The sequence below is a fragment of the Panulirus ornatus genome, chromosome 25 (assembly GCF_036320965.1).
Source record: "Panulirus ornatus isolate Po-2019 chromosome 25, ASM3632096v1, whole genome shotgun sequence".
In the NCBI taxonomy this organism is placed as follows: domain Eukaryota; kingdom Metazoa; phylum Arthropoda; class Malacostraca; order Decapoda; family Palinuridae; genus Panulirus; species Panulirus ornatus.
In genome coordinates, this window is record NC_092248.1 from 2,761,407 (window position 1) to 2,785,449 (window position 24,043).

The 24,043-nt window shown below is 40.5% G+C and overlaps 1 protein-coding gene across 6 annotated transcripts in view; it reads right to left on the reverse strand.

Moving 5' to 3' along the window:
* The window catches only part of LOC139757170 (DEP domain-containing protein 1A-like), a 65,739-nt gene that overhangs the window by 17,525 nt on the left and 24,171 nt on the right, over nucleotides 1-24,043 (reverse strand). For 5 of the 6 annotated variants that reach the window (XR_011714524.1, XM_071677292.1, XM_071677288.1 and 2 more), the window contains exons 6-10: nucleotides 19,439-19,629; nucleotides 10,284-10,378; nucleotides 8,381-10,154; nucleotides 5,540-5,767; nucleotides 80-249 (exon numbers count right to left, since the gene is read on the reverse strand). Coding sequence is in view for 5 of the 6 variants with exons in the window: in XM_071677292.1 (XP_071533393.1) it covers nucleotides 80-249; nucleotides 5,540-5,767; nucleotides 8,381-10,154; nucleotides 10,284-10,378; nucleotides 19,439-19,629 (2,458 nt within the window). In the remaining variant the exon portion in view is untranslated. The remainder of the gene's footprint in view (nucleotides 1-79; nucleotides 250-5,539; nucleotides 5,768-8,380; nucleotides 10,155-10,283; nucleotides 10,379-19,438; nucleotides 19,630-24,043) is intronic. The other variant, XM_071677290.1, reaches the window with a different exon arrangement.

Genomic DNA, 24,043 nt, shown 5'->3' on the forward strand with positions numbered 1-24,043 from the left:
ACAATACACCTTAATTCAAAGTTCAAATTACAAGACAAATATAACCACTGATGACTGGATCATTGATGGGGTAACTAACCAAAGCCCGTGTTGTTTGCTCAGGGTCTAGGGTCAACTTGTCATTGCTAGACATCTTGCTCATCATGCGAAGCAAAAGATGCAATTTTCTTCGACGTACAGGAGCTAAGAGCAGCAGCAGTAACTGGAGAGAGCTGACAGCAATATCTTTACCCTCTTTAGTTAAAAGCCCTGGAAATAATTATATAAATATCATCTATATTTTCAAATACATTTACATCAGAAAAATACATTCAGTCTGCTAGCTAATGTCCAGTGTACTACAGTGAATTTGGGATTAAACACCATTAAAAGTATGCCATGTTTGTCACCCAATACCCATTACAGGGTGATGAACACAGTAGTAAATGGAAAGGACATATAAGAGACCTTGCACAAAGATATTTTAGCAAACAGAAGTTTGGTTGAGAGAGCAGAAGAGGGTGCTTTGAAATGGTTTGGTCACATGGAGAGGATGAGTGAGGAAAGACTGACCAAGAGGATATATATGTCAGAGGTGGAGGGAACGAGGAGAAGTGAGAGACCAAAATGGAGGTGAAAAGATGGAGTGAAAAAGATTTTGACTGATCGGGGCCTGAACATGCAGGTGGGTGAAAGGCGTGCAAGAAATAGAGCGAATTGGAACGATGTAGTATACCGGGGTTGACATGCTGTCAATGGATTGAACCAGGGCATGTGAAGCGTCTGGGGTAAACCATGGAAAGTTCAGTGGGGCCTGGATGTGGAAAGGGAGCTGTGGTTTCAGTGCATTATTACATGACAGCTAGAGAATGAGTGTGAACGTATGTGGCCTTTGTAGTCTTTTCCTAGCGCTACCCCGTGCACATGCGGGGGGAGGGGGTGGTTATTTTCATGTGTAGCAGGGTGGTGATGGGAATAAATAAAGGCAGACAGTGTGAATTATGTACATGTGTATATATGTATATGTCTGTGTGTATATATATATATATATATATATATATATATATATATATTTTTTTTTTATACCTCGTCGCTGTCTCCCGCGTTTGCGAGGTAGCGCAAGGAAACAGACGAAAGAAATGGCCCAACCCCCCCATACACATGTACATACACACGTCCACACACGCAAATATACATACCTACACAGCTTTCCATGGTTTACCCCGGACGCTTCACATGCCTTGATTCAATCCACTGACAGCACGTCAACCCCTGTATACCACATCGCTCCAATTCACTCTATTCCTTGCCCTCCTTTCACCCTCCTGCATGTTCAAGCCCCGATCACACAAAATCCTTTTCACTCCATCTTTCCACCTCCAATTTGGTCTCCCTCTTCTCCTCGTTCCCTCCACCTCCGACACATATATCCTCTTGGTCAATCTTTCCTCACTCATTCTCTCCATGTGCCCAAACCATTTCAAAACACCCTCTTCTGCTCTCTCAACCACGCTCTTTATATTTCCACACATCTCTCTTACCCTTACGTTACTTACTCGATCAAACCACCTCACACCACACATTGTCCTCAAACATCTCATTTCCAGCACATCCATCCTCCTGCGCACAACTCTATCCATAGCCCACGCTTCGCAACCATACAACATTGTTGGAACCACTATTCCTTCAAACATACCCATTTTTGCTTTCCGGGATAATGTTCTCGACTTCCACACATTTTTCGAGGCTCCCAAAATTTTCACCCCCTCCCCCACCCTATGATCCACTTCCGCTTCCATGGTTCCATCCGCTGACAGATCCACTCCCAGATATCTAAAACACTTCACTTCCTCCAGTTTTTCTCCATTCAAACTCACCTCCCAATTGACTTGACCCTCAACCCTACTGTACCTAATAACCTTGCTCTTATTCACATTTACTCTTAACTTTCTTCTTCCACACACTTTACCAAACTCCGTCACCAGCTTCTGCAGTTTCTCACATGAATCCGCCACCAGCGCTGTATCATCAGCGAACAACAACTGACTCACTTCCCAAGCTCTCTCATCCCCAACAGACTTCATACTTGCCCCTCTTTCCAAGACTCTTGCATTTACCTCCCTAACAACCCCATCCATAAACAAATTAAACAACCATGGAGACATCACACACCCCTGCCGCAAACCTACATTCACTGAGAACCAATCACTTTCCTCTCTTCCTACACGTACACATGCCTTACATCCTCGATAAAAACTTTTCACTGCTTCTAACAACTTGCCTCCCACACCATACATTCTTAATACCTTCCACAGAGCATCTCTATCAACTCTATCATATGCCTTCTCCAGATCCATAAATGCTACATACAAATCCATTTGCTTTTCTAAGTATTTCTCACATACATTCTTCAAAGCAAACACCTGATCCACACATCCTCTACCACTTCTGAAACCAAACTGCTCTTCCCCAATCTGATGCTCTGTACATGCCTTCACCCTCTCAATCAATACCCTCCCATATAATTTACCAGGAATACTCAACAAACTTATACCTCTGTAATTTGAGCACTCACTCTTATCCCCCTTGCCTTTGTACAACGGCACTATGCACGCATTCCGCCAATCCTCAGGCACCTCACCATGAGTCATACATACATTAAATAACCTTACCAACCAGTCAACAATACAGTCACCCCCTTTTTTAATAAATTCCACTGCAATACCATCCAAACCTGCTGCCTTGCCGGCTTTCATCTTCCGCAAAGCTTTTACTACCTCTTCTCTGTTTACCAAATCATATATATATATATATATATATATATATATATGTATACATTGAGATGTATACACATACATGTTGGAAAGGATCACAATTTTGCGCGTGATCAAGATATTCCTATGAGTCCACGGGGAAAATGAAACACGAAAAGTTCGTGTTTCATTTTCCCCGTGGACTCATAGGAATACACATACATGTGTGTGTGGGTGGGTTGGGCCATTCTTTCGTCTGTTTCCTTGCACTACCTCACTAACGCAGGAGACAGCGACAAAGTAAAATAAATAAATAACTATAAAAGCAGTGGTCAGTGAAAATGGAACTTCAATGTAGACAAGCACAGAATATTCAATATACCATTATTATAAATTATTTCTACCCAACTGCCCCTCCTTACATAGAGGTAACATAAGGAAAAAGAAAACTAACAATAACCTAATTCACATAAATCTACTCTCTAGCAGTCATGTGTAATGTACCGAAACCAAAGCCTATCACCTACAGCTCTGCCCCCACATACTAACTCCATGGTTTACTTCACATGCTCTTGTTCAACTCACTGACAATATGTCCCATCCCAATGTACCATATCAATCTAATTCATACTATCCAATGTATAAATCTCTCTCTCCTGAATCTTCAAACCAATACCCCAGAGACTTAGTTCCACCCAGAGCCACTAAGGTTTCTCTCACCAAATGTAGCACTCATACCTCCCTTCTTTCATCCTAGTTACAGCCATGAAGACTGATATCCAAGCCCCAACTTCCACAAATATAATCTGCCTTTGTTCATTCCTCTTTGCCCGTTAGTCAACTCACATAACACAAAAGAGATCCATGGGTAGTATTCTTATTTGCCAATCCTGAGGGACAATTATCATTATAAGTGAAAGAAGAATATCACCTCGCAGTGATAATCAGCAGTGACACAAAATAAGCAATACAATATGGCACAATGAATGCAAAACTTTACAGCTAGAAATGCAAATCATAAATGAGACCCTACTTACTCTACTATACCAAATCAGTTCTCAATTAGGCTGTTCAGTTCTGGTCACCAAGCTTGATCAAAGCTGAGTAATACTGTTATTGGAACATATACAAAGAAGTGCAAGAAATAACTATTTCTGCAGCTCAGAAATAAACTTTATGAAGACAGAGTCAGAGATCCAAAATCATTTCCTCTAAAAATGTGTTGACTCCAAGATCTACTGAAGTGTTCTGAAAACTAAATAATTTTGACAGCTTACGAAAATTCATTCTCATTAGAAAGAGGTGCAATGACCAAAAATAACAAAGTTAAATTTAAGATGTAAGATGTAAGTAGGAAAAACATTTTCTAATGAACTATTCTATGGAGTTAAAAAATATTGAAATAATCTATCACAAGGTGTCATGATGAAGACTATCAACACCTGTGAAACACAGCTGAACAAATTACTTCATTTGATGATAATCATCAAAAAATTCTGTATTATATACAAGAAATTCATCTCTCTTTGAGCCTCCTCTTCAGATTATCGGGCTTATGCTTTCCCTTCACCCTCTCTTACAAAACTTACATGTTAACATCTCTCCCCATAAGCTAATCCTTCTTATCTATTTTCCTATCAACTGATGTGAAGGAGGGAGTGGTGGCTTAGAAGGAGTATTATGCTTTACATCCCTTCTCTATATAGATTGAGAGCTTAGGACACAGTTACTGTCCTCTTTAAAACAACCATAAGTTCTACTCATTCTGCATCGTCCGGTGTTATGGGAAATGGAATGAGCCACAGTAATGAAACCAGATTACTGGTCAGTAAAATTTGTATTAAATGTTTATAGTTCTAGGAAGCTATAATCAACTGTGAATGTGATTCACACAAATGATGAAGACAAAGCAGGTGATACAACTGATCTAGCTATACTAAATGGTGTGTCAAGGTGTCAAGCACCATCAGACACATTGATGTTCAGCTTATTATGCAAACTCCTGAATATCTACACAAAAAGAGTGAAGACACATAACCCAAGTACTCAACTGAGAACAGACGTTACACACTAATTGTCATATCTACCAGAACATCCTGACTTGGCAAATCTTTGAGGAGCTGTTTACACCATAAATCTCCAGCCACATCCAGACTCTCATATGTACGTCTGATGTTAAAAGTAATCCTGTTTTCAAAAGGGAAAAGTGAGCTGAAATCTTTCAGCATCTCAGAATATGTGATACTGCCAGGCAAAAAGTTGTACAAAGCACAGCATCATTGTCTGTTAAGTTTTCATCAGTCACCAGCACAATAAGTTCAAGTCTTACATTTACATGCAAAACAACCAACAACAAGAATGTTGGGATTCAAGATGTTAAGGAATTGTTAAGCATGTCTGCATTTCAGCTGCATGACAGTGGGGGTACATGCACAAAAAGTTTAAAACACTGCGCAATACTAAACGGTTAAGCAAAAACACTCAACTACCCTTTTCATTATTTAGTTTCTAAATGTTGCTGCTCTCAGCCTGAAGAATGCAGATTGGTCATGGTACAGTATCACAAAGTGAGGAGTTTCCAGATTAACCTAATCATGCAGACATTCACTTATTTTCATGCATCATCTGTTTCATTTTGTATGTAAAATTAGACTACAGTCATAAGCTTCAGTGGTAAAATAGCCTTGCCAATAGTATCTTCTATCTTATATCTTTTAATAATACATTATACCATTAGGAAAATTAGTAGCATTGCAAAATAAACTTAGTTCATTTGTGAAAAGAACATGCAAGCATCAGCAGCATACCAGGCAGACAAGCCTTGCTCCCATAGAAAAACTCGATCCCTTTCCTGCGCCCAATCAGACGCTTACTTGGGGAGGAGTGGTAGTGACGCCACACTCCCCCCTGAGCATAAGGGGGCACCTGGCCATAGGGAGTCCGGTCAGCCCATCGGTCACTCAGTTCATTTGCAGATGATGACAGCTGTTTCGAGAGGTCTGGTACATTTTCATAGTTGGGTATCTTGAGTGGTTCTGAAAAATGTTTCTTTCTTTAAAACTTTGTCATAAAAATTAAAAGGAAAGGAAGATGCAGAAACAAAGGCATAAAGCAAAAAAAGAAGGGAAAAAAGTAAGTTACTAAAAATGCACAAGAAAAAAATCTGCATACTGTACAGACATCCTTAAGTAAAGAACTAGAATGGGGTTCCAGGGAACATATGTCTCCTGTACTGCAAAGAAACAGGGGTGGAGTTTTGTTTGAAAAATATAAGAGAAAAAAAATCTGCATAAAGCACTATGGCCACATGCAGTTTTCTTTCTTTATTTATTTATTCATTATACTTTGTCGCTGTCTCCCGCGTTAGCGAGGTAGCGCTGGGAAACAGATGAAAGAATGGTCCAACCCACCCACATACACATGTATATACATACATGTCCACACACACACACACATATACATACCTAAACATCTCAACGTATACATATATATATATATATACACACACAGACATATACATATATACACATGTACATAACTCATACTGTCAGCCCTTATTCATTCCTGTCGCCACCCCGCCACACATGAAATAACATCCCCCCCGCATGTGCGCGAAGGTAGTGCTAGGAAAAGACAACAAAGGCCACATTCGTTCACACTCAGTCTCTAGTTGTCATGTATAATTATGTGCCAAGTTAATGAATCACGAAAAATTCTAACTAAAAGTCAAGGGTCTCATGCCAATCAATTTATTAGATTGGGATACAGCCATATTTAAAGCATACATCCTAACTAAATCAAGGTGTGACTGCCTAAGATGAAAAAAGGGAAGACGAAAGACAACAAAAATGAAAATAGAAAAAGCAATCCCCAAATGACTGCCCTGCTACAAAACCAATAAGTAAGGGATGTGAAAGTCAATATACAAAATGGGCCTCCAAGGAGTAGTGGTTAGCAATGCTAAATATGAATCACTCACTGGCCCTCTCAGATTCATATCCTGGGTTTGACCCTCAGCCTAGTCAGCTGTTTGTCCTCCCCTAGGGGCTCGTTGATAAATGCGTATCTGGCTTAAGCTTGGGTATATATACTGTACTGGGCTAATTAATGCTTGTCAGTTCACACACACTACTGCCTTACTTCTTACAATGCAACTGTAGCAGCTTCATCTGCATCTGACAAACTAAACCAAACCATGGCAAACAATGTGAATCAACTATGTCCGGTATATGACACAAGGTAACACCTTAATATAATTATGGGAAAGACCCTGTCTGATATAGTCAAAGTTATCACATACTTAAATAGCACAATAATTAAAGGTATTAAGAATATATGGTGTGGGAGGAAAGTTGTTAGAAGCAGTGAAAAGTTTTTATCGAGGATGTAAGGCATGTGTACGTGTAGGAAGAGAGGAAAGTGATTGGTTCTCAGTGAATGTAGGTTTGCGGCAGGGGTGTGTGATGTCTCCATGGTTGTTTAATTTGTTTATGGATGGGGTTGTTAGGGAGGTAAATGCAAGAGTTTTGGAAAGAGGGGCAAGTATGAAGTCTGTTGGGGATGAGAGAGCTTGGGAAGTGAGTCAGTTGTTGTTCGCTGATGATACAGCGCTGGTGGCTGATTCATGTGAGAAACTGCAGAAGCTGGTGACTGAGTTTGGAAAAGTGTGTGGAAGAAGAAAGTTAAGAGTAAATGTGAATAAGAGCAAGGTTATTAGGTACAGTAGGGTTGAGGGTCAAGTCAATTGGGAGGTGAGTTTGAATGGAGAAAAACTGGAGGAAGTGAAGTGTTTTAGATATCTGGGAGTGGATCTGGCAGCAGATGGAACCATGGAAGCAGAAGTGGATCATAGGGTGGGGTAGGGGGCGAAAATCCTGGGGGCCTTGAAGAATGTGTGGAAGTCGAGAACATTATCTCGGAAAGCAAAAATGGGTATGTTTGAAGGAATAGTGGTTCCAACAATGTTGTATGGTTGCGAGGCGTGGGCTATGGATAGAGTTGTGCGCAGGAGGATGGATGTGCTGGAAATGAGATGTTTGAGGACAATGTGTGGTGTGAGGTGGTCTGATCGAGTAAGTAACGTAAGGGTAAGAGAGATGTGTGGAAATAAAAAGAGCGTGGTTGAGAGAGCAGAAGAGGGTGTTTTGAAGTGGTTTGGGCACATGGAGAGGATGAGTGAGGAAAGATTGACCAAGAGGATATATGTGTCGGAGGTGGAGGGAACAAGGAGAAGAGGGAGACCAAATTGGAGGTGGAAAGATGGAGTGAAAAAGATTTTGTGTGATCGGGGCCTGAACATGTAGGAGGGTGAAAGGAGGGCAAGGAATAGAGTGAATTGGAGCGATGTGGTATACCGGGGGTGACATGCTGTCAGTGGATTGAAGCAGGGCATGTGAAGCGTCTGGGGTAAACCATGGAAAGCTGTGTAGGTATGTATATTTGCGTGTGTGGACGTATGTATATACATGTGTATGGGGGGGGGGGGGGGCATTTCTTTCGTCTGTTTCCCTGCGCTACCTCGCAAACGCGGGAGACAGCGACAAAGTATAATAAAATAAATAAAATATATAATTAAAGGAATCATCATTCTTATGATTACAGTATTTTTTCTGATCACAGTTAGCCACAAAAAAGGATTCATCCCTTACCTTGTGATTGTGATACTGAATAAATGTCTGCTATTCCACTAACGGGACATGCAGCCCTCGGGGGTACAGGAGGACCCAAAAGGTTTGGTGTGCTGTTTCTGCTTGAATGTGAAAGAGCAGAATGATATCCACTACACCCTGAGGAGGAGGAGGATAAACTATGGCTTAAACACCCATCTGGTGTGGTTATTCTCCGACGAATACAATCAGTCCGAGGAGCTGCGGAACATTCCTGAGTTCTAGCATAACCATGAAGAGAGGCAACAGTTTGCCGCTGATGACCTGGCAATGCCAAATCTGAATGTGTAGTGAGAGGACCAGGGAAGGTATTTACATTATCAACTAAGTGAACACTATCATTGGAAGGCACTAGAGCCAAGTTCAGGAAACCTCCAGACTTAGTACGAAGATGATTCAACCGTGGGCCAAGTTCCTGATAATCTGATGTACATGATCTGATGCTTCCTATATCCTCCTGACTAACATTTCCTGGTGCAAGGACAAGGTTTATGTAACCCCCTGATTTTGTTCGTAAATGGTCTAAAGCTTGTTCATTATCATCATTTTTACACTGGTCTCTGCTATCTCTGCCTCGACTGTTACGTTTTCTTGATAATGAATCATCTCGTATGTGTTTCCTCTTAATTGAGTCTCGAATTCTACTGGCTAGACTTCTTGATGGAACAATTTCATTAACATTGTGGGCACTCACTGAATTTGAAGACCTTAGTGTGACACCATCTTCTGTAAGGGATTCCAAATTTCCAGCTGACCTTGAACGGTTCAAAGGTGAGAGAGCTGATGCTGTCACATATTCACCTGAGGAGTTTGATAATATACTAGATTTAAACAAATCTGAAACAGTTGAAACATTTTTCAATTCTCTGGAATTATCCCAGAGGTTGGCTGTCACTATCCTGGTCTCAACTGTTGACACTGAAGGAACAGCTATACTTTTGGGTCTTTGCTTAGGAGTTATCTTTGACCTGTCTCCATTCTTGAAGTGTAAAGAATCAACAGACTTCTGTGGAATAATCCTTGTTTTTGGACTATCAGATGTAAATGCAGTTTCAAAGCAACAATTCTCTGGTAGAGCAAACCCATCTATTTGCTTGCTTCTAATAAAACTAGTAGCATCACTATTCACTTCCTTACCATCATTCTCTCGTCTCACTCTCCTTGCATGATCATTAGTTTTGACAGATCGAACTGTTTCTGGTTGTTTTTGCATCAAAAGTTCTTGTGATAATCTTGAATGATGTCTCAATGGTTTCATATTTTCTTGATTCTCTGAAGAAAGTCCTAAGCAACTGCCTTCACGACTCCCCTCAAGTAACGTTGGATACAAGTTATCTTCTTTAAAGTCTGTGTAATTTTTCAACCTCCTAAGCTTTAGACTCTGCAGTTTAGAAGAGTTGAGTTCAGTGTTACATCTAACAGACGGAGTATTTCTTGCACTTCCAAGACTCCTGTTTGACCCCTGCCGTCTGAAGACACTACTCCTAATTCCCTGTCTTTCATCATTTACATTATTTTCATTTTCTGTATTTGGTGTGGATGTCTTTTGCTGCCCACAAATGCTCATATTCAGCATCAAATCATCCACTGAATCATTATCATTCAAATCTGGTTCATAGCTACCATTATGACTCCCAGCACTAGAGGATGTGCTATCAATAGATTTTGGAGATCGGTATGTAATATCTAGGAACTCAGCACCAATATAAATTCTAATGAAAGACTCATAAAGTTCATAGGGAATCAGGGGAGTAACCTGCAAAGATACAAAATTTTTGAGTTAATATTCATAAAGGAAAACTATATTCACTGGACTTTCAATCAAAGATATTTTTCTCAAATGGTCAAATAACAAAAGGTACAGTATGACAAAATAAATACAAACCAAGTTGGTGAAGAAATCACGAACAATTTTGAAAACATCTTTCTCAACCCCAGGATAATTAGGAATGTTGCAACTTGAATCTGCAAGACTGGGCCCTAAAAAAAAGAAAAAGGATCAGTACTTTACAAATGAACACTCATACATAAATTGGATGGAAACAAAATATATAACAAAAGAAAGAAGCAAGATTCAACAGGAAAAAATGCTGCACTTAATAAATGTCAAAAAGCTAAGAAATCAGATATAGAAAGCAAAACGACCGGGCAGCACCAGTTAAAAAGAGTAAAAAGAACAAGAAACATTTATAGTAGTTTAAGACAGGATAAGAGGAGAAAAATAATTGAAGAAAAGACAAGTGATAATCCAAAATTGTTTCATAAATTTATCCCGAACATGACCCTCTGATGAATGGAAGCTCCATCCTTGACCTGAAGCATCTATCTAAACACCAAAGAAGTTCCTGGAGATCTCCACAGTACGGATTTCTGGAGATTCTCCAAAATTTGAGAAGATCCTTGGTAACTGCTATTGGAACATTTATGCTCTGTGCAAGAAAGAATATGTTTACCCAGAGGGGAGACATTTTGGAATGCTGTCTTGTCATGCAGTTACACAAGGGTGCAATACTGACCTTCCTTCAAAGTTGCCCTAATTGATGTAGACACTATGGTCTGGGACAGTAAGGCAACTGCAGCACTTATGTAGTCCCAAGCTCTGTTTCTGAGGGACAATGTCCCAATCTTTGAATTTTACCCCAAAGCCTCCTTCATTATAACTCACTTATCCTTTACTTCATCTCCCCTCCTGCTTCCTCCCTCTGGTTCTAACGGGTAGATCTCCTTTGTCAGTCTTTCTTTATTATCTCTCCATACATTCTTGACCTTAACCAAAAGCATCTCCAATAACTGCTTTAATTTACCCTTTCTTCCACTCTTATGGCTTTATCAATTTACACCTCTCTCTTCAGTAAGCAGTAACTGGTAGGCAGCCAATGACAAGGGAGGTATATCACCGGTATTACCCACCTGAGTATTGGGAAGGATAGTGGCAGCAGTGTGGTGAGCCAGCACTTTATTCTCTCCACAAACATACAGTCTCTCCTAGTAAAACATACCATCTGGTAACACTTAACTCACATAGCTCATTTTTCATAACTCTAGATTTTCGTGTGGTGAGCACTATGCACTAGCCCTGCCTTTTGGCAAAATGGTATGGACAATAGACAGAATTAGTAGATAGGAACATCAGACAGGATTATTAGGCAGAAACATTAGGTAGAAGTAGTATGTAGGAACATTAACTGGAAACATTAAGTAGTAGTCGGATGGAACATTAGGCAGATTTAGTCAGTAGGAACATCAGGTAGGAGCTACTGAAAACACTGCTAGGGTTGCCCTCTGCCAATGCCTGTTATGGGTGAGGCACTAAAGGATAAGAAGTGGCACTGCAGTTCACCAGTTATGGAAATTTTTTGCTATAACCACCCTCTTGTGGGGATTCCCAAAGGGAACTAGCATCAGGGATACTGATAATAAAGCTGCTCCTTTTAGTACCCTACCTCTCTAGTCTATGTCTCTGATGCCCATTCCCTCCGGGAACTCCCATCAAAGGGGTGGCGATGGTAATGAGTCTCCACTTATCCCTGTCCTTACATGCCTCCCTAGCATATACCATTCCACACATTCTTCCACTCTTTCCTGTCACAGGCGGTCTTCCCTTTGCACCAACCCTTTATTCACAGTCATACACTCTCCTTGGAAACTCCCCATCTAGCATTCTTTCTAAATGCCAAAACCACCTTAAAGTATGATGTCTCATCCACTTGTCCACTTCACAATTCATTCTCTTTGCATTCCCTGCCAAACCTAATCTCTCATACACCACCTCATTTCTTTTATCATTCCATGTATTCTTCCCATAAGCTCCTTTTACATAGCTCATTTCCACAGCCAGGCTTCTTGACCTCTGTGACTCATTCCAAGTCCATGTTTTGGTTGCATAGGTCAGGGTCAGGGCCATACTGTCTCTTAATCCTTCCTTCACCTCATTACTTACATGTCAACCCTTCATTATTCTATTATCCAGTACCTCTCTCTCCCTCCACATCACCAAACTTACTCAAGATAGATCATAAATTGACTGGTTGGTAAGGTTATTTAATGTATGTATGACTCATGGTGAGGTGCCTGAGGATTGGTGGAATGCTTGCATAGTGCCATTGTACAAAGGCAAAGGGGATAAGAGTGAGTGCTCAAATTACAGAGGTATAAGTTTGTTGAGTATTCCTGGTAAATTATATGGGAGGGTATTGATTGAGAGGGTGAAGGCATGTACAGAGCATCAGATTGGGGAAGAGCAGTGTGGTTTCAGAAGTGGTAGAGGATGTGTGGATCAGGTGTTTGCTTTGAAGAATGTATGTGAGAAATACTTAGAAAAGCAAATGGATTTGTATGTAGCATTTATGGATCTGGAGAAGGCATATGATAGAGTTGATAGAGATGCTCTTTGGAAGGTATTAAGAATATATGGTGTGGGAGGCAAGTTGTTAGAAGCAGTGAAAAGTTTTTATCGAGGATATAAGGCATGTGTACGTGTAGGAAGAGAGGAAAGTGACTGGTTCTCAGTGAATGTAGGTTTGCGGCAGGGGTGTGTGATGTCTCCATGGTTGTTTAATTTGTTTATGGATGGGGTTGTTAGGGAGGTAAATGCAAGAGTTTTGGAAAGAGGAGCAAGTATGAAGTCTGTTGGGGATGAGAGAGCTTGGGAAGTGAGTCAGTTGTTGTTCACTGATGATACAGAGCTGGTGGCTGATTCATGTGAGAAACTGCAGAAGCTGGTGACTGAGTTTGGTAAAGTGTGTGAAAGAAGAAAGTTAAGAGTAAATGTGAATAAGATCAAGGTAATTAGGTACAGTAGGGTTGAGGGTCAAGTCAATTGGGAGGTAAGTTTGAATGGAGAAAAACTGGAGGAAGTAGATCATAGGGTGGGGGAGGGGGCGAAAATCCTGGGAGCCTTGAAGAATGTGTGGAAGTCGAGAACATTATCTCGGAAAGCAAAAATGGGTATGTTTGAAGGAATAGTGGTTCCAACAATGTTGTATGGTTGCGAGGCGTGGGCTATGGATAGAGTTGTGCGCAGGAGGATGGATGTGCTGGAAATGAGATGTTTGAGGACAATGTGTGGTGTGAGGTGGTTTGATCGAGTAAGTAACGTAAGGGTAAGAGAGATGTGTGGAAATAAAAAGAGCGTGGTTGAGAGAGCAGAAGAGGGTGTTTTGAAATGGTTTGGGCACATGGAGAGAATGAGTGAGGAAAGATTGACCAAGAGGATATATGTGTCGGAGGTGGAGGGAACGAGGAGAAGTGGGAGACCAAATTTGAGGTGGAAAGATGGAGTGAAAAAGATTTTGTGTGATCGGGGGCCTGAACATGCAGGAGGGTGAAAGGAGGGCAAGGAATAGAGTGAATTGGATCGATGTGGTATACCGGGGTTGACGTGCTGTCAGTGGATTGAATCAGGGCATGTGAAGCGTCTGGTGTGAACCATGGAAAGCTGTGTAGGTATGTATATTTGCGTGTGTGGACGTATGTATATACATGTGTATGGGGGTGGGTTGGGCCATTTCTTTCGTCTGTTTCCTTGCATTACCTCGCAAATGCGGGAGACAGCGGAAAAAAAAAAAAAAGATCATAAATACTTAAATTCTCTCACCTCTTCCAGAGTTTCTCTCCCCATATCTGTAACACATTTCAGTATACATTTTCTTCCACTCTGTAGTGCTTTACAAAATTTATACTTCTGTTCTGTTTCCTTTCAAACATTACAGGTTGTTCCTATCTAATCCGGTGCTCTCTAGTCCAACACATTTTGAATCTGCGGACATTACTTTGTGTAAGCAGTGCTAAGGCGCCAAAATCTGTTTATGTTGCAACCAAGCAAATCAACAGCCCACTTAATTTCTTATAACCCAAGAACAAGCGTATGATGCTGATGAATCTGCCCTGTATAGGCATCGTATGCCATGAAAAACCCTTGCCCAAGATACTGAGGAGTCTTCATCTGGGGGTAAGGATTCCAAAGATAGGGTAACAATTCATGGCTGTGGCAATGCTGCAGGAACATATAAAACCAAGCTGATGGTAATTAGTAAGGATGTTCACCCCTTATGGGCCTTTAAAGGGGTCAATTTGTTTTCCGGCATTTTCTGTGGTCCGGCAATGGCCAAGTCCAAAGATTGCTGGATTAAAGAGGTGCAACCCATACTTTAAATGCCTTTACCTTCAATTGCCTATGCTCACACACGTCAGAAAACACACTTAAATCTAGAATACCTCTTCACTCGCATCAAACAACAAAGTATCATCCACAAACATGCTCATCACTAGCTATACCACTTCATCAACACACTCCATCTTTGTACCAGCTTTCTCCATCCATAAATATGCTAAAACGCCATGGTGACATTACACAGCGCTGTCATACATCCATATGCATATTGAAACTTTTGCTCAACTTTCCATCCACTCTCACCCATACATTTCCTCCTCTATAGAGGGCTCTCACACCAACAAACAATTGTTCCCCTCCACTCTGTCATAAGCTTTCTCTGGATATATGAAAGTTGCATAAAGCTTCTTACCTTTTTCACAGTAATTCCACTTACCCTACTTTTCCTAGAACCCCCTTGTTCTCACCCATTTTGCAGTCAGTCACTTTCATCCCTCTATCAATCAACACTCTTTCATACATTTTTCATATCAGTACCCTATCATCTAATAAATTCAACAATCCTTCAAAATGCTCATGCTATCTCATTTTACCTCTTGTTTGCCTGTTACCGCTTCCCCATCTGCAACTGTCATTCCCATTTGTTGTCTTGTTCTCCTCACACTCATCACCCTCCAGAACATTTGCTCTCTCTGAAGTTCATCAATACTCTTTTATGCAACCTTTCATATGCCCTCTTTCTCTTGACCTTATGCTACTTACTCCTCCTAATCACTCTCACTCCTTCCCTGCTGATACCATATACACACTTTTCTTTCCTTGCATTAGCAATTCAACTTCCTTGTTCCACAACTCAAAACCCTTTCTCATACATTCCCCTCCCAATTTTTGCATGCCACACATTTCATCCTGACATGTATAATAATGCTTCCATAAATATCTTCAACTCCTCTCCCACTGCCCTTGCTTCATCTCTACTCACACACTCTGCTATCCTTCACTCCACCTCTCTTCACTCTTTAATGAGTTTAATACATTTTTGAGGTAATCTACTCTATTTTCTATGAAATCCAATGCATTCTTCATTTTTCATACATGCTCACCATTTCCTGCATGAGTGAGGTACTGTCAAGAACAGATGACAGAGCCTAGATGGAAAAATCCTCACTTGACTCCTTGCTCTGTTCTTTCTTTTGTAAGGTTGTAATACAAGAAGGTACAATTTCCAGCCACCCAGTCCCTCCCCTCTTTGTCATCTGCAACACACAAGGAATACGGGGGCAGTATTCTTTCTTCCATATCCCAAGGGATGGCAAGAAGTATTAACTGCATACAAGTCTCTTTTCCAAGTTCACTCACTTTCACCACTTCTTTCAAATGTCATTTCCCTTTTAACCTAAAACCACAAAAATTTTTTCAAACATTCCTCCTCCCAGAAATGATCATACATCTCACCTAGCACACTCTCATCACATTCACATACAGAGCAACACACTCCCTTCTGTACAGTTGTTCTCCAGGTATCATTTTCACCAAGGTTCTTGAGAGCTCTGTATGTCCCAGGTCCTAGGACCTGGACCCACAGCACATGACTGACATCTTCCCACAATCTCTGGACAAGAGCAACCATACGAGTGTTGGCAAGCCCTCTTTCCTTGAACTGCAAAGCTGTGGAATTCTCTTCCTGCTTTCAACTCCACCCTTTCCAGCTTCAGTAGACGGGTCCACATACACCTGATGGGCTCTGATTAATCTCTAAGGTATTTCTTTCTTCTTTCTTGATACTCATCCTTTATTTTAAAATCAACATAACATGATTTGAGCAAACTTATGCCTGTGCAATCTTAGCTTATAAAAAAGAAGACAGACAAATTAAAAGCTATGAATATTTAAAGATTCATGATGGTGAACGTAACAAGTTTTGTGAGGTAACAACAAATGTCTAAAACCTTGAATAACTGTGGAGAAAGGTTAAGAGATATGGGTTCGAGTACAGAATACAGTGCTCCCTCCCTGTTTTACCCATACAGGAAATTACACACATTTCAAATATAATTATATTACACCAGGACCCCTTTTAAAAAATGTCTTGGTGTTACCATAGCATCTTTTTTCTAGTTGCTACTCAGCTTCAGTGCTGCATTACACTTAGTAGCAAGGAAAGGATGGAGTCCTTTGAAGCAAAAAGGTTTTTGATGAGGCTGTGCTCTGCTTCATCAACTGATGATGACACCTCATCAAAAGTGACTTTTCACTCAATGTGTAATCTGAAGCAAGCAGACTCCAATAACACCTTCACATCCAATGTAGTCTAAAAAAAAATTACTTTTAGAAAGTAGTATAATGCAGAACACGTATTTTCAGATAAAGTGTAGACTTTCATAAATTTATCTACTTATTTATCTTACTTTGTCGCTGTCTCCCGCGTTAGCAAGGTAGTGCAAGAAAACAGATGAAAAAATGGCCCAACCCACCCACATACACACATACACACGTCCACACACGCAAATATACAAACCTATACATCTCAACATATACATATATATACACACACAGACATATACATATATACACATGTACATAATTCATGCTGTCTGCCTTTATACATTCCCATCGCCATCCCACCACACATGAAATAACAACCCCCACACCCCACATGTGCGAAGGTAGCACTAGGAAAAGACAACAAAGGCCACATTCATTCACATTCAGTCTCTAGCTGTCATGTATAATGCACCGAAACCACAGCTCCCTTTCCACATCCAGGCCCCCAGAACTTTCCATGGTTTACCCCAGACGCTTCACATGCCCTGGTTCAATCCATTGATAGCACGTCGACCCCGGTATATCACATTGTTCCAATTCACTCTATTCCTTGCACGCCTTGATTCACTTCCACTTCCATGGTTCCATCCGCTGCCAAATCCACTCCCAGATATCTAAAACACTTCACTTCCTCCAGTTTTTCTCCATTCAAACTTACCTCCCAATTGACTTGTCCCTCAACCCTACTGTACCTAATAACCTTGCTCTTATTCACATTTACTCTCAGCTTTCTTTCACACACTTTACCATACTCAGACAACAGCTTCTGCAGTTTCTCACATGAATCAGCCACCAGTGCTGTATAATCAGCGAACAACAACTGACTCACTTCCAAAGCTCTCTCATCCACAACAGACTGCATACTTGCCCCTCTTTCCAAAACTCTTGCATTTACCTCCCTAACAACCCCATCCATAAACAAATTAAACAACCATGGAGACATCACACACCCCTGCCGCAAACCTACATTCACTGAGAACCAATCACTTTCCTCTCTTCCTACACGTACACATGCCTTACATCCTCGATAAAAACTTTTCACTGCTTCTAACAAGTTGCCTCCCACACCATATATTCTTAATACCTTTCACAGAGCATCTCTATCAACTCTATCATCTGCCTTCTTCAGATCCATAAATGCTACATACAAATCCAGTTGCTTTTCTAAGTATTTTTCACATACATTCTTCAAAGCAAACACCTGATCCACACATCCTCTACTACATTGCTCTTCCCCAATCTGATGCTCTGTACATGCCTTCACCCTCTCAATCAATACCCTCCCATATAATTTCCCAGGAGTACTCAACAAACTTATACCTCTGTAATTTCAGCACTCACTTTTATCCCCTTAGCCTTTGTACAATGGCACTATGGAAGCATTCCACCAATCCTCTGGCACCTCACCATGAGTCATACACACATTAAATAACCTTACCAACCAGTCAACAATACAGTCACCCCCTTTTTTAATAAAGTCCACTGCAATACCATCCTAACCCGCTGCCTTGCCGGCTTTCATCTTCCGCAAAGCCTTTACTACCTCTTCTCTGTTTACCAAATCATTCTCCCTAACCCTCTCACTTTGCACACCAGCTCAACCAAAACACCCTATATCTGCCACTCTATAAATAGGCAACTATATCTGCCTGCAGTCCCTTAAACTCTGATGTATGGGACTTAAGACACCCCCCACCCAGTTTTGGATGGTATAATCTTATATCAGTCAACTGGGTAAACATACATTTCTTGTGTGCTTTTTGATTTTCTCATTATACAACACATATTTTCTCCTATCACAGTCAGTAACCCTAACCCAATGCATACATACCTGTATCCCTGGGGATAGGGGAGAAAGAATACTTCCCACATATTCCCTGCGTGTCATAGAAGGCGACTAAAAGGGGAGGGAGCGGGGGGCTGGAAATCCTCCCTTCTCATTATTTTTTTTTAATTTTCCAAAAGGAACAGAGAACGGGGCCAGGTAAGGATATTCCCTCAAAGGCCCATTCCTCTGTTCTTAACGCTACCTCGCTAACGCGGGAAATGGCGAATAGTTTAAAAAAAAAAAAAAATTATATTTTATTTTGCTTTGTCGCTGTCTCTTGTGTTAGTGAGGTAGTGCAAGGAAACAGATGAAAGAATGGCCCAACCCACCCACATACACATGTATATACATACACATCCACGCATACAATATATACATACCTATACACCTTAACGTATACATATATATACACACACAGACATATACATATATACACATGCACATAATTCATACTGTCCGCCTTTATTCATTCCCACTGCCACCCCGCCATACATGAAAATAACCACCCCCTTCCCCCAAACGTGCGTGAGGTAGCGCTAGGAACAGACAAGAAAGGCCACTTTCGTTCACATTCAGTCTCTAGCTGTCATGTAATAATGCACCGAAACCTATATTTATAATTACCTCTTCCATTATCATTTTACAAAATTACTTAAATCTGCATAACCAATATCATCCTATTTCCTGTGTCTCTTTAATCCTCTGTATAATACTATATAGTCAATTCTGTCAATCTTACTGAAAGGAAAAGCTGAAAGAATTGATAAATACTTACAATGAGCCAGGCATTTCATAGCAGTGAGGATCCAGTTAGGTAGATCATCAGGATGACTCTCAGGGGCTTGTACTACACCCCTGGGTGTAATTTTTGTCACATTGTGGTGTACCCATTCCCCTTCCACTAACTTCGGGTCCAGCACAGAGGATGCCTCACCAAACAATAACCGTTCACACAATGAATCCAGCCTGTGAAATTCAGATGTAACATAAAGTACTGTATATTTATGTGTCTATCTGTCCTGTTATTGATTAAAAACAATTCTGTTTTATAATGCAAGTAATATGTATGTTTAAAACAAAATATATACAAGCAACAAAAGAAAATACATTATCATAGAAATACTCTCAAGAGACAGGTTAACCTTGCAAGGGTATACAAATATAACCAATATTCATCTATCTAGACTGGTTTCATTCAGATCCTAAATTTGTCAAAGTGAAAATAGGTCACTAATTAAAGCAAAAAAAATTTAATATTTTCTTTATATATTTCAAAGTAGGAGAACAGAAAAAGAATGAAAATGTGAGACTATGTGGTCTAATCATTAAATCATAGGTAGTAGGTAGTAGTTGGTAGGCAGCCAACAACCAGGGAGGTATATTACCAGTACTATCCACTTGGGTATCAAGAGGGTTAGTGCCAGCTGCATAGTGAGACAGCATTTCAATGGCTGTCAAGTTGCACTCCTCTGACCCAGGTAGGTGTCTTTTCTTTCTGCCTTACCTACACTTGGACAGCTGGCATTTTGTCCACAAACATACAGTCTCTCCTTGTCACAGATAACACTGGACAACTTCGTCTCACATAGTTCCTTCTTCATAACTCGTGATTTTCCATAGGTGAGCACTATATACTGCCCTGCCATTTGGCAAAATGGTAGGAGCAACAGATAATAATGTTTGGTAGGAACATTTAGGCAAAAGCATGAGGTAGAAATAGTACACAGGAACATTACGCAGGAGCATCAGGAAGATGTAATCAGTAGCAACGTTAGGTAAGAGCCTCTGCAAATACTATGCTAGAGTTGCCCTCTCACAGTGGCCTGTAACATAAGGGTGAGGCACTAAAGGATAAGAAGTGACACTGTTGTTCACTAACCATGGAGATTCAATTGCTATTGCCATCCCCTTGAGAGAGTCCCAGCAGGGAACAAGCATCAGAGATACAGATAGATAGGTAGAAAGAACATTAAATCATCAGCAAGATGCATGGTTATAAGTAGTCCTAAAATTACAGCCTTACTAAGGGTGACTTTCAACTTTTGGTATAAACTCAAGCAGGAAAAGTCCAGTAACATGTATTTGAGATGGTGATGCTGCATATCAAGAATACATCATGAGAAAAGCAAATCCAGCAAGCTTATTTCAGCTGCTCTTGCTAATCTCCTAATAAAGATAGAACCTGTCACACAGTCTAAATATTTCTCTTGAACATAGCTGTTACTCTGTGTTACTGTACTTCCACTGTGATTCTCTGCTGCATGTTGTTTCCTAGCTACTTCCACCTCAAGTACACCACCACATGGCAAATGACAGGAATTAAGAAAACAGATAAATATCGCCTCTATAACCATGGAAACACATTTCAGTATATTTGGAAATGGGTTTCAAGGTTATACACACAGGATTCTAAGTATCATCCAACATCTCCACATATCTTCCCTAGTCACACTGTTTAAGTTGGAATCTGGGATCCAAACTTCCCTGTCCATATCATCTTTATATGAGCTTCTATGGCAACTGTAAAGCATGTACGTGTCTTTCTTTATACCTCTTATAAAATGGATTCTGTTAGTTTTGTGCTAAGTTCTTGTATACTGGCAAATATGAAGTTACATTTTTTGTTGTCCAGTCATCAGGAGAACTTTCTAAATTACTTTCCATTATTCATCCCTATTTCAACTGTTATGGTGGTTAGTTGAGATTTTGTTGTACCAATAACCAAATTACTGTCCTTAATTTCTTGTAATGGCAGCATGTTAGTTTTCTTCAAACAGTTCTCTCCTTTCTACTTTTGTTCCAAAACTTGCATCTAAAAAATTTTCTTGTTTGCCTAACTTTGTTTCTTTGGTTATACTGGTTTGTAGCTCATCATTATCCATCCTTACCAGGTGGTGCTTGACAGTATATTGCAGATTGAAATGATATCTGGTATGTTTCTGATTTCCCCTCAGTTGCTTTATGTGTCTTCTCATTCAGCTCATCTGTACTTGCTCTGTTCCCTGCTTTATGTCCCAAAGCACATGCTAATAAACTCCAACTGTAAGTGGTTACACTGTAAGCTAGAATCACCTTGGATAAGGATATATCTTGCTTAATGGATGGAAAGGAGCAGTCTAAAAAAGTAGTCCATAAATTGCCAATTCCTACTTAAAATGTGACCTATAAACTACTGAGCAACACAAATTGGATCCTAGGATTGTATAATAATAACAACAGCCCATAGCAATCACTCTCTCTCATCATATGTGCTTTAAATTCCTCTTGTACTGTCAGTTACTATGTGTTATGGATGTTTGTTGAGCAGTAAGGTAGTTCCTAGGTTTTATATTGAAAAGGTTATGTCTTTGTAAACTTATATCTAATGGGCATGAGTGTATTTCATATTATGTTTCTTTAGGGGTGTAAAAATAAATAGTTTGTTGGACAAACCAAAAACACCCTCTTCATGAACTGTAGTCTGAGTAGCTTTTACTTCCTCAAATTTGTATTTGTAAATTAAGTTTATCAAGACTTATGTCATATCCAGCATGAAATGCCTTAAAGTTGTCTATCATTTTAACCCTTCAGAGGCAGCTGACCTCATTTGAGTTCCTCAAACTGGGAATGGCTGACATCATATAAAGACAAATTCTTTAAATGGCTGTCTCTACTCTGGAGGCAAAATAATATTTCTATTATTCATCATTGTCTCCAGCGTTAGAGTGGCCCAACCCACCCACATACACATGTATATACATACACGTCCACACACGCACATATACATACCTATACATTTCAACGTATACATATATATACACATACACAGACATATACATATATACACATGAACATAATTCATGCTTGCTGCTTTTATTCATTTCTGTTGTCACCCTGCCACACATGAAATGACACCTCCCTCCCCCACACACGCGCGAGGTAGCGCTAGGGAAAGACAACAAAGGCCACATTCATTCACACTCAGTCTCTAGCTGTCATGTATAATGCACCGAAACCACAGCTCCCTTTCCACATCCAGGCCCCACAGAACTTTCCATGGTTTACCCCAGATGCTTCACATGCCCTGGTTCAATCCATTGACAGCACGTCAACCCTAGTATATCACATCATTCCAATTCACTCTATTCCTTGCACACCTTTCACCCTCCTGCATGTTCAGGACCTGATCGCTCAAAACATTTTTCACTCCATCCTTCCACCTCCAATTCGGTCTCCCACTTCTCCTTGTTCCCTCCACGTCTGACACATATATCCTCTTGGTCAATCTTTCCCCACTCATTCTTTCCATGTGCCAAACCATTTCAATACACCCTCTTCTGCTCTATCAACCACACTTTTTATTACCACACATATCTCTTACCCTTTCATAACTTACTCAATCAAACCACCTCACACCACATGCTGTCCTCAAACATCTCATTTCCAACACTTCCACACTCCTCTGCAAAACCCTATCTATAGCCCACACCTCGCAACCATATAACATTGCTGGAACCATTATTCCTTCAAACATACCCATTTTTCCTTTCCAAGATAATGTTCTCAACTTCCACACATTCTTCAACGTTCCCAGAGCTTTCGCCCCCTCCCCCACCCTGTGATTCGCTTCCACTTCCATGGTTCCATCTGCTGCCAAATCCACTCCCAGATATCTAAAACACCTCACTTCCTCCAGGTTTTCCCCATTCAAACTTACCTCCCAATTGACTTGTCCCTCAGCCCTACTGTACCTAATAACCTTGCTATTAATATATGGTCATTAATAGTTGCAGTGGCATCTCATACACTGTTTCCAGACATTACAGCCTAAACTTTTTCCATATACTGGAAAGCATATGTGGACATGTCAAGGCTACTTGCCCAAGATCTGCACCCTCATTTACATAATAATTTTAATATTCATATTTATATCTATTATACTTTGTCGCTGTCTCCTGCATTAGCGATGTAGCGAAAGGAAACACACGAAAGAATGGCCCAACTCACCCACACACACATGTATATACATACACGTCCACACACGCACATATCCGTACCTATACATCTCAACGTATACATATATATACACACACAGACATATACATATATACACATGTACATAATTCATACTGTCTGCCTTTATTCATTCCCATCGCCACCCCGCCACACATGAAATGACAACCCCCTCCCCCCAAAGGTGCGCGAGGTAGCACTAGGAAAAGACAACAAAGGCCACATTCGCTCACACTTAGTCTCTAGCTGTCATGTATAATGCACGGAAACCACTGCTCCCTTTCGACATCCAGGCCCCAAACTTATACCTCTACAATTTGAGCACTCACTTTTATCCCCTTTACCTTTGTACAATGGCACTATGCACGCATTCTGCGAATCCTCAGGC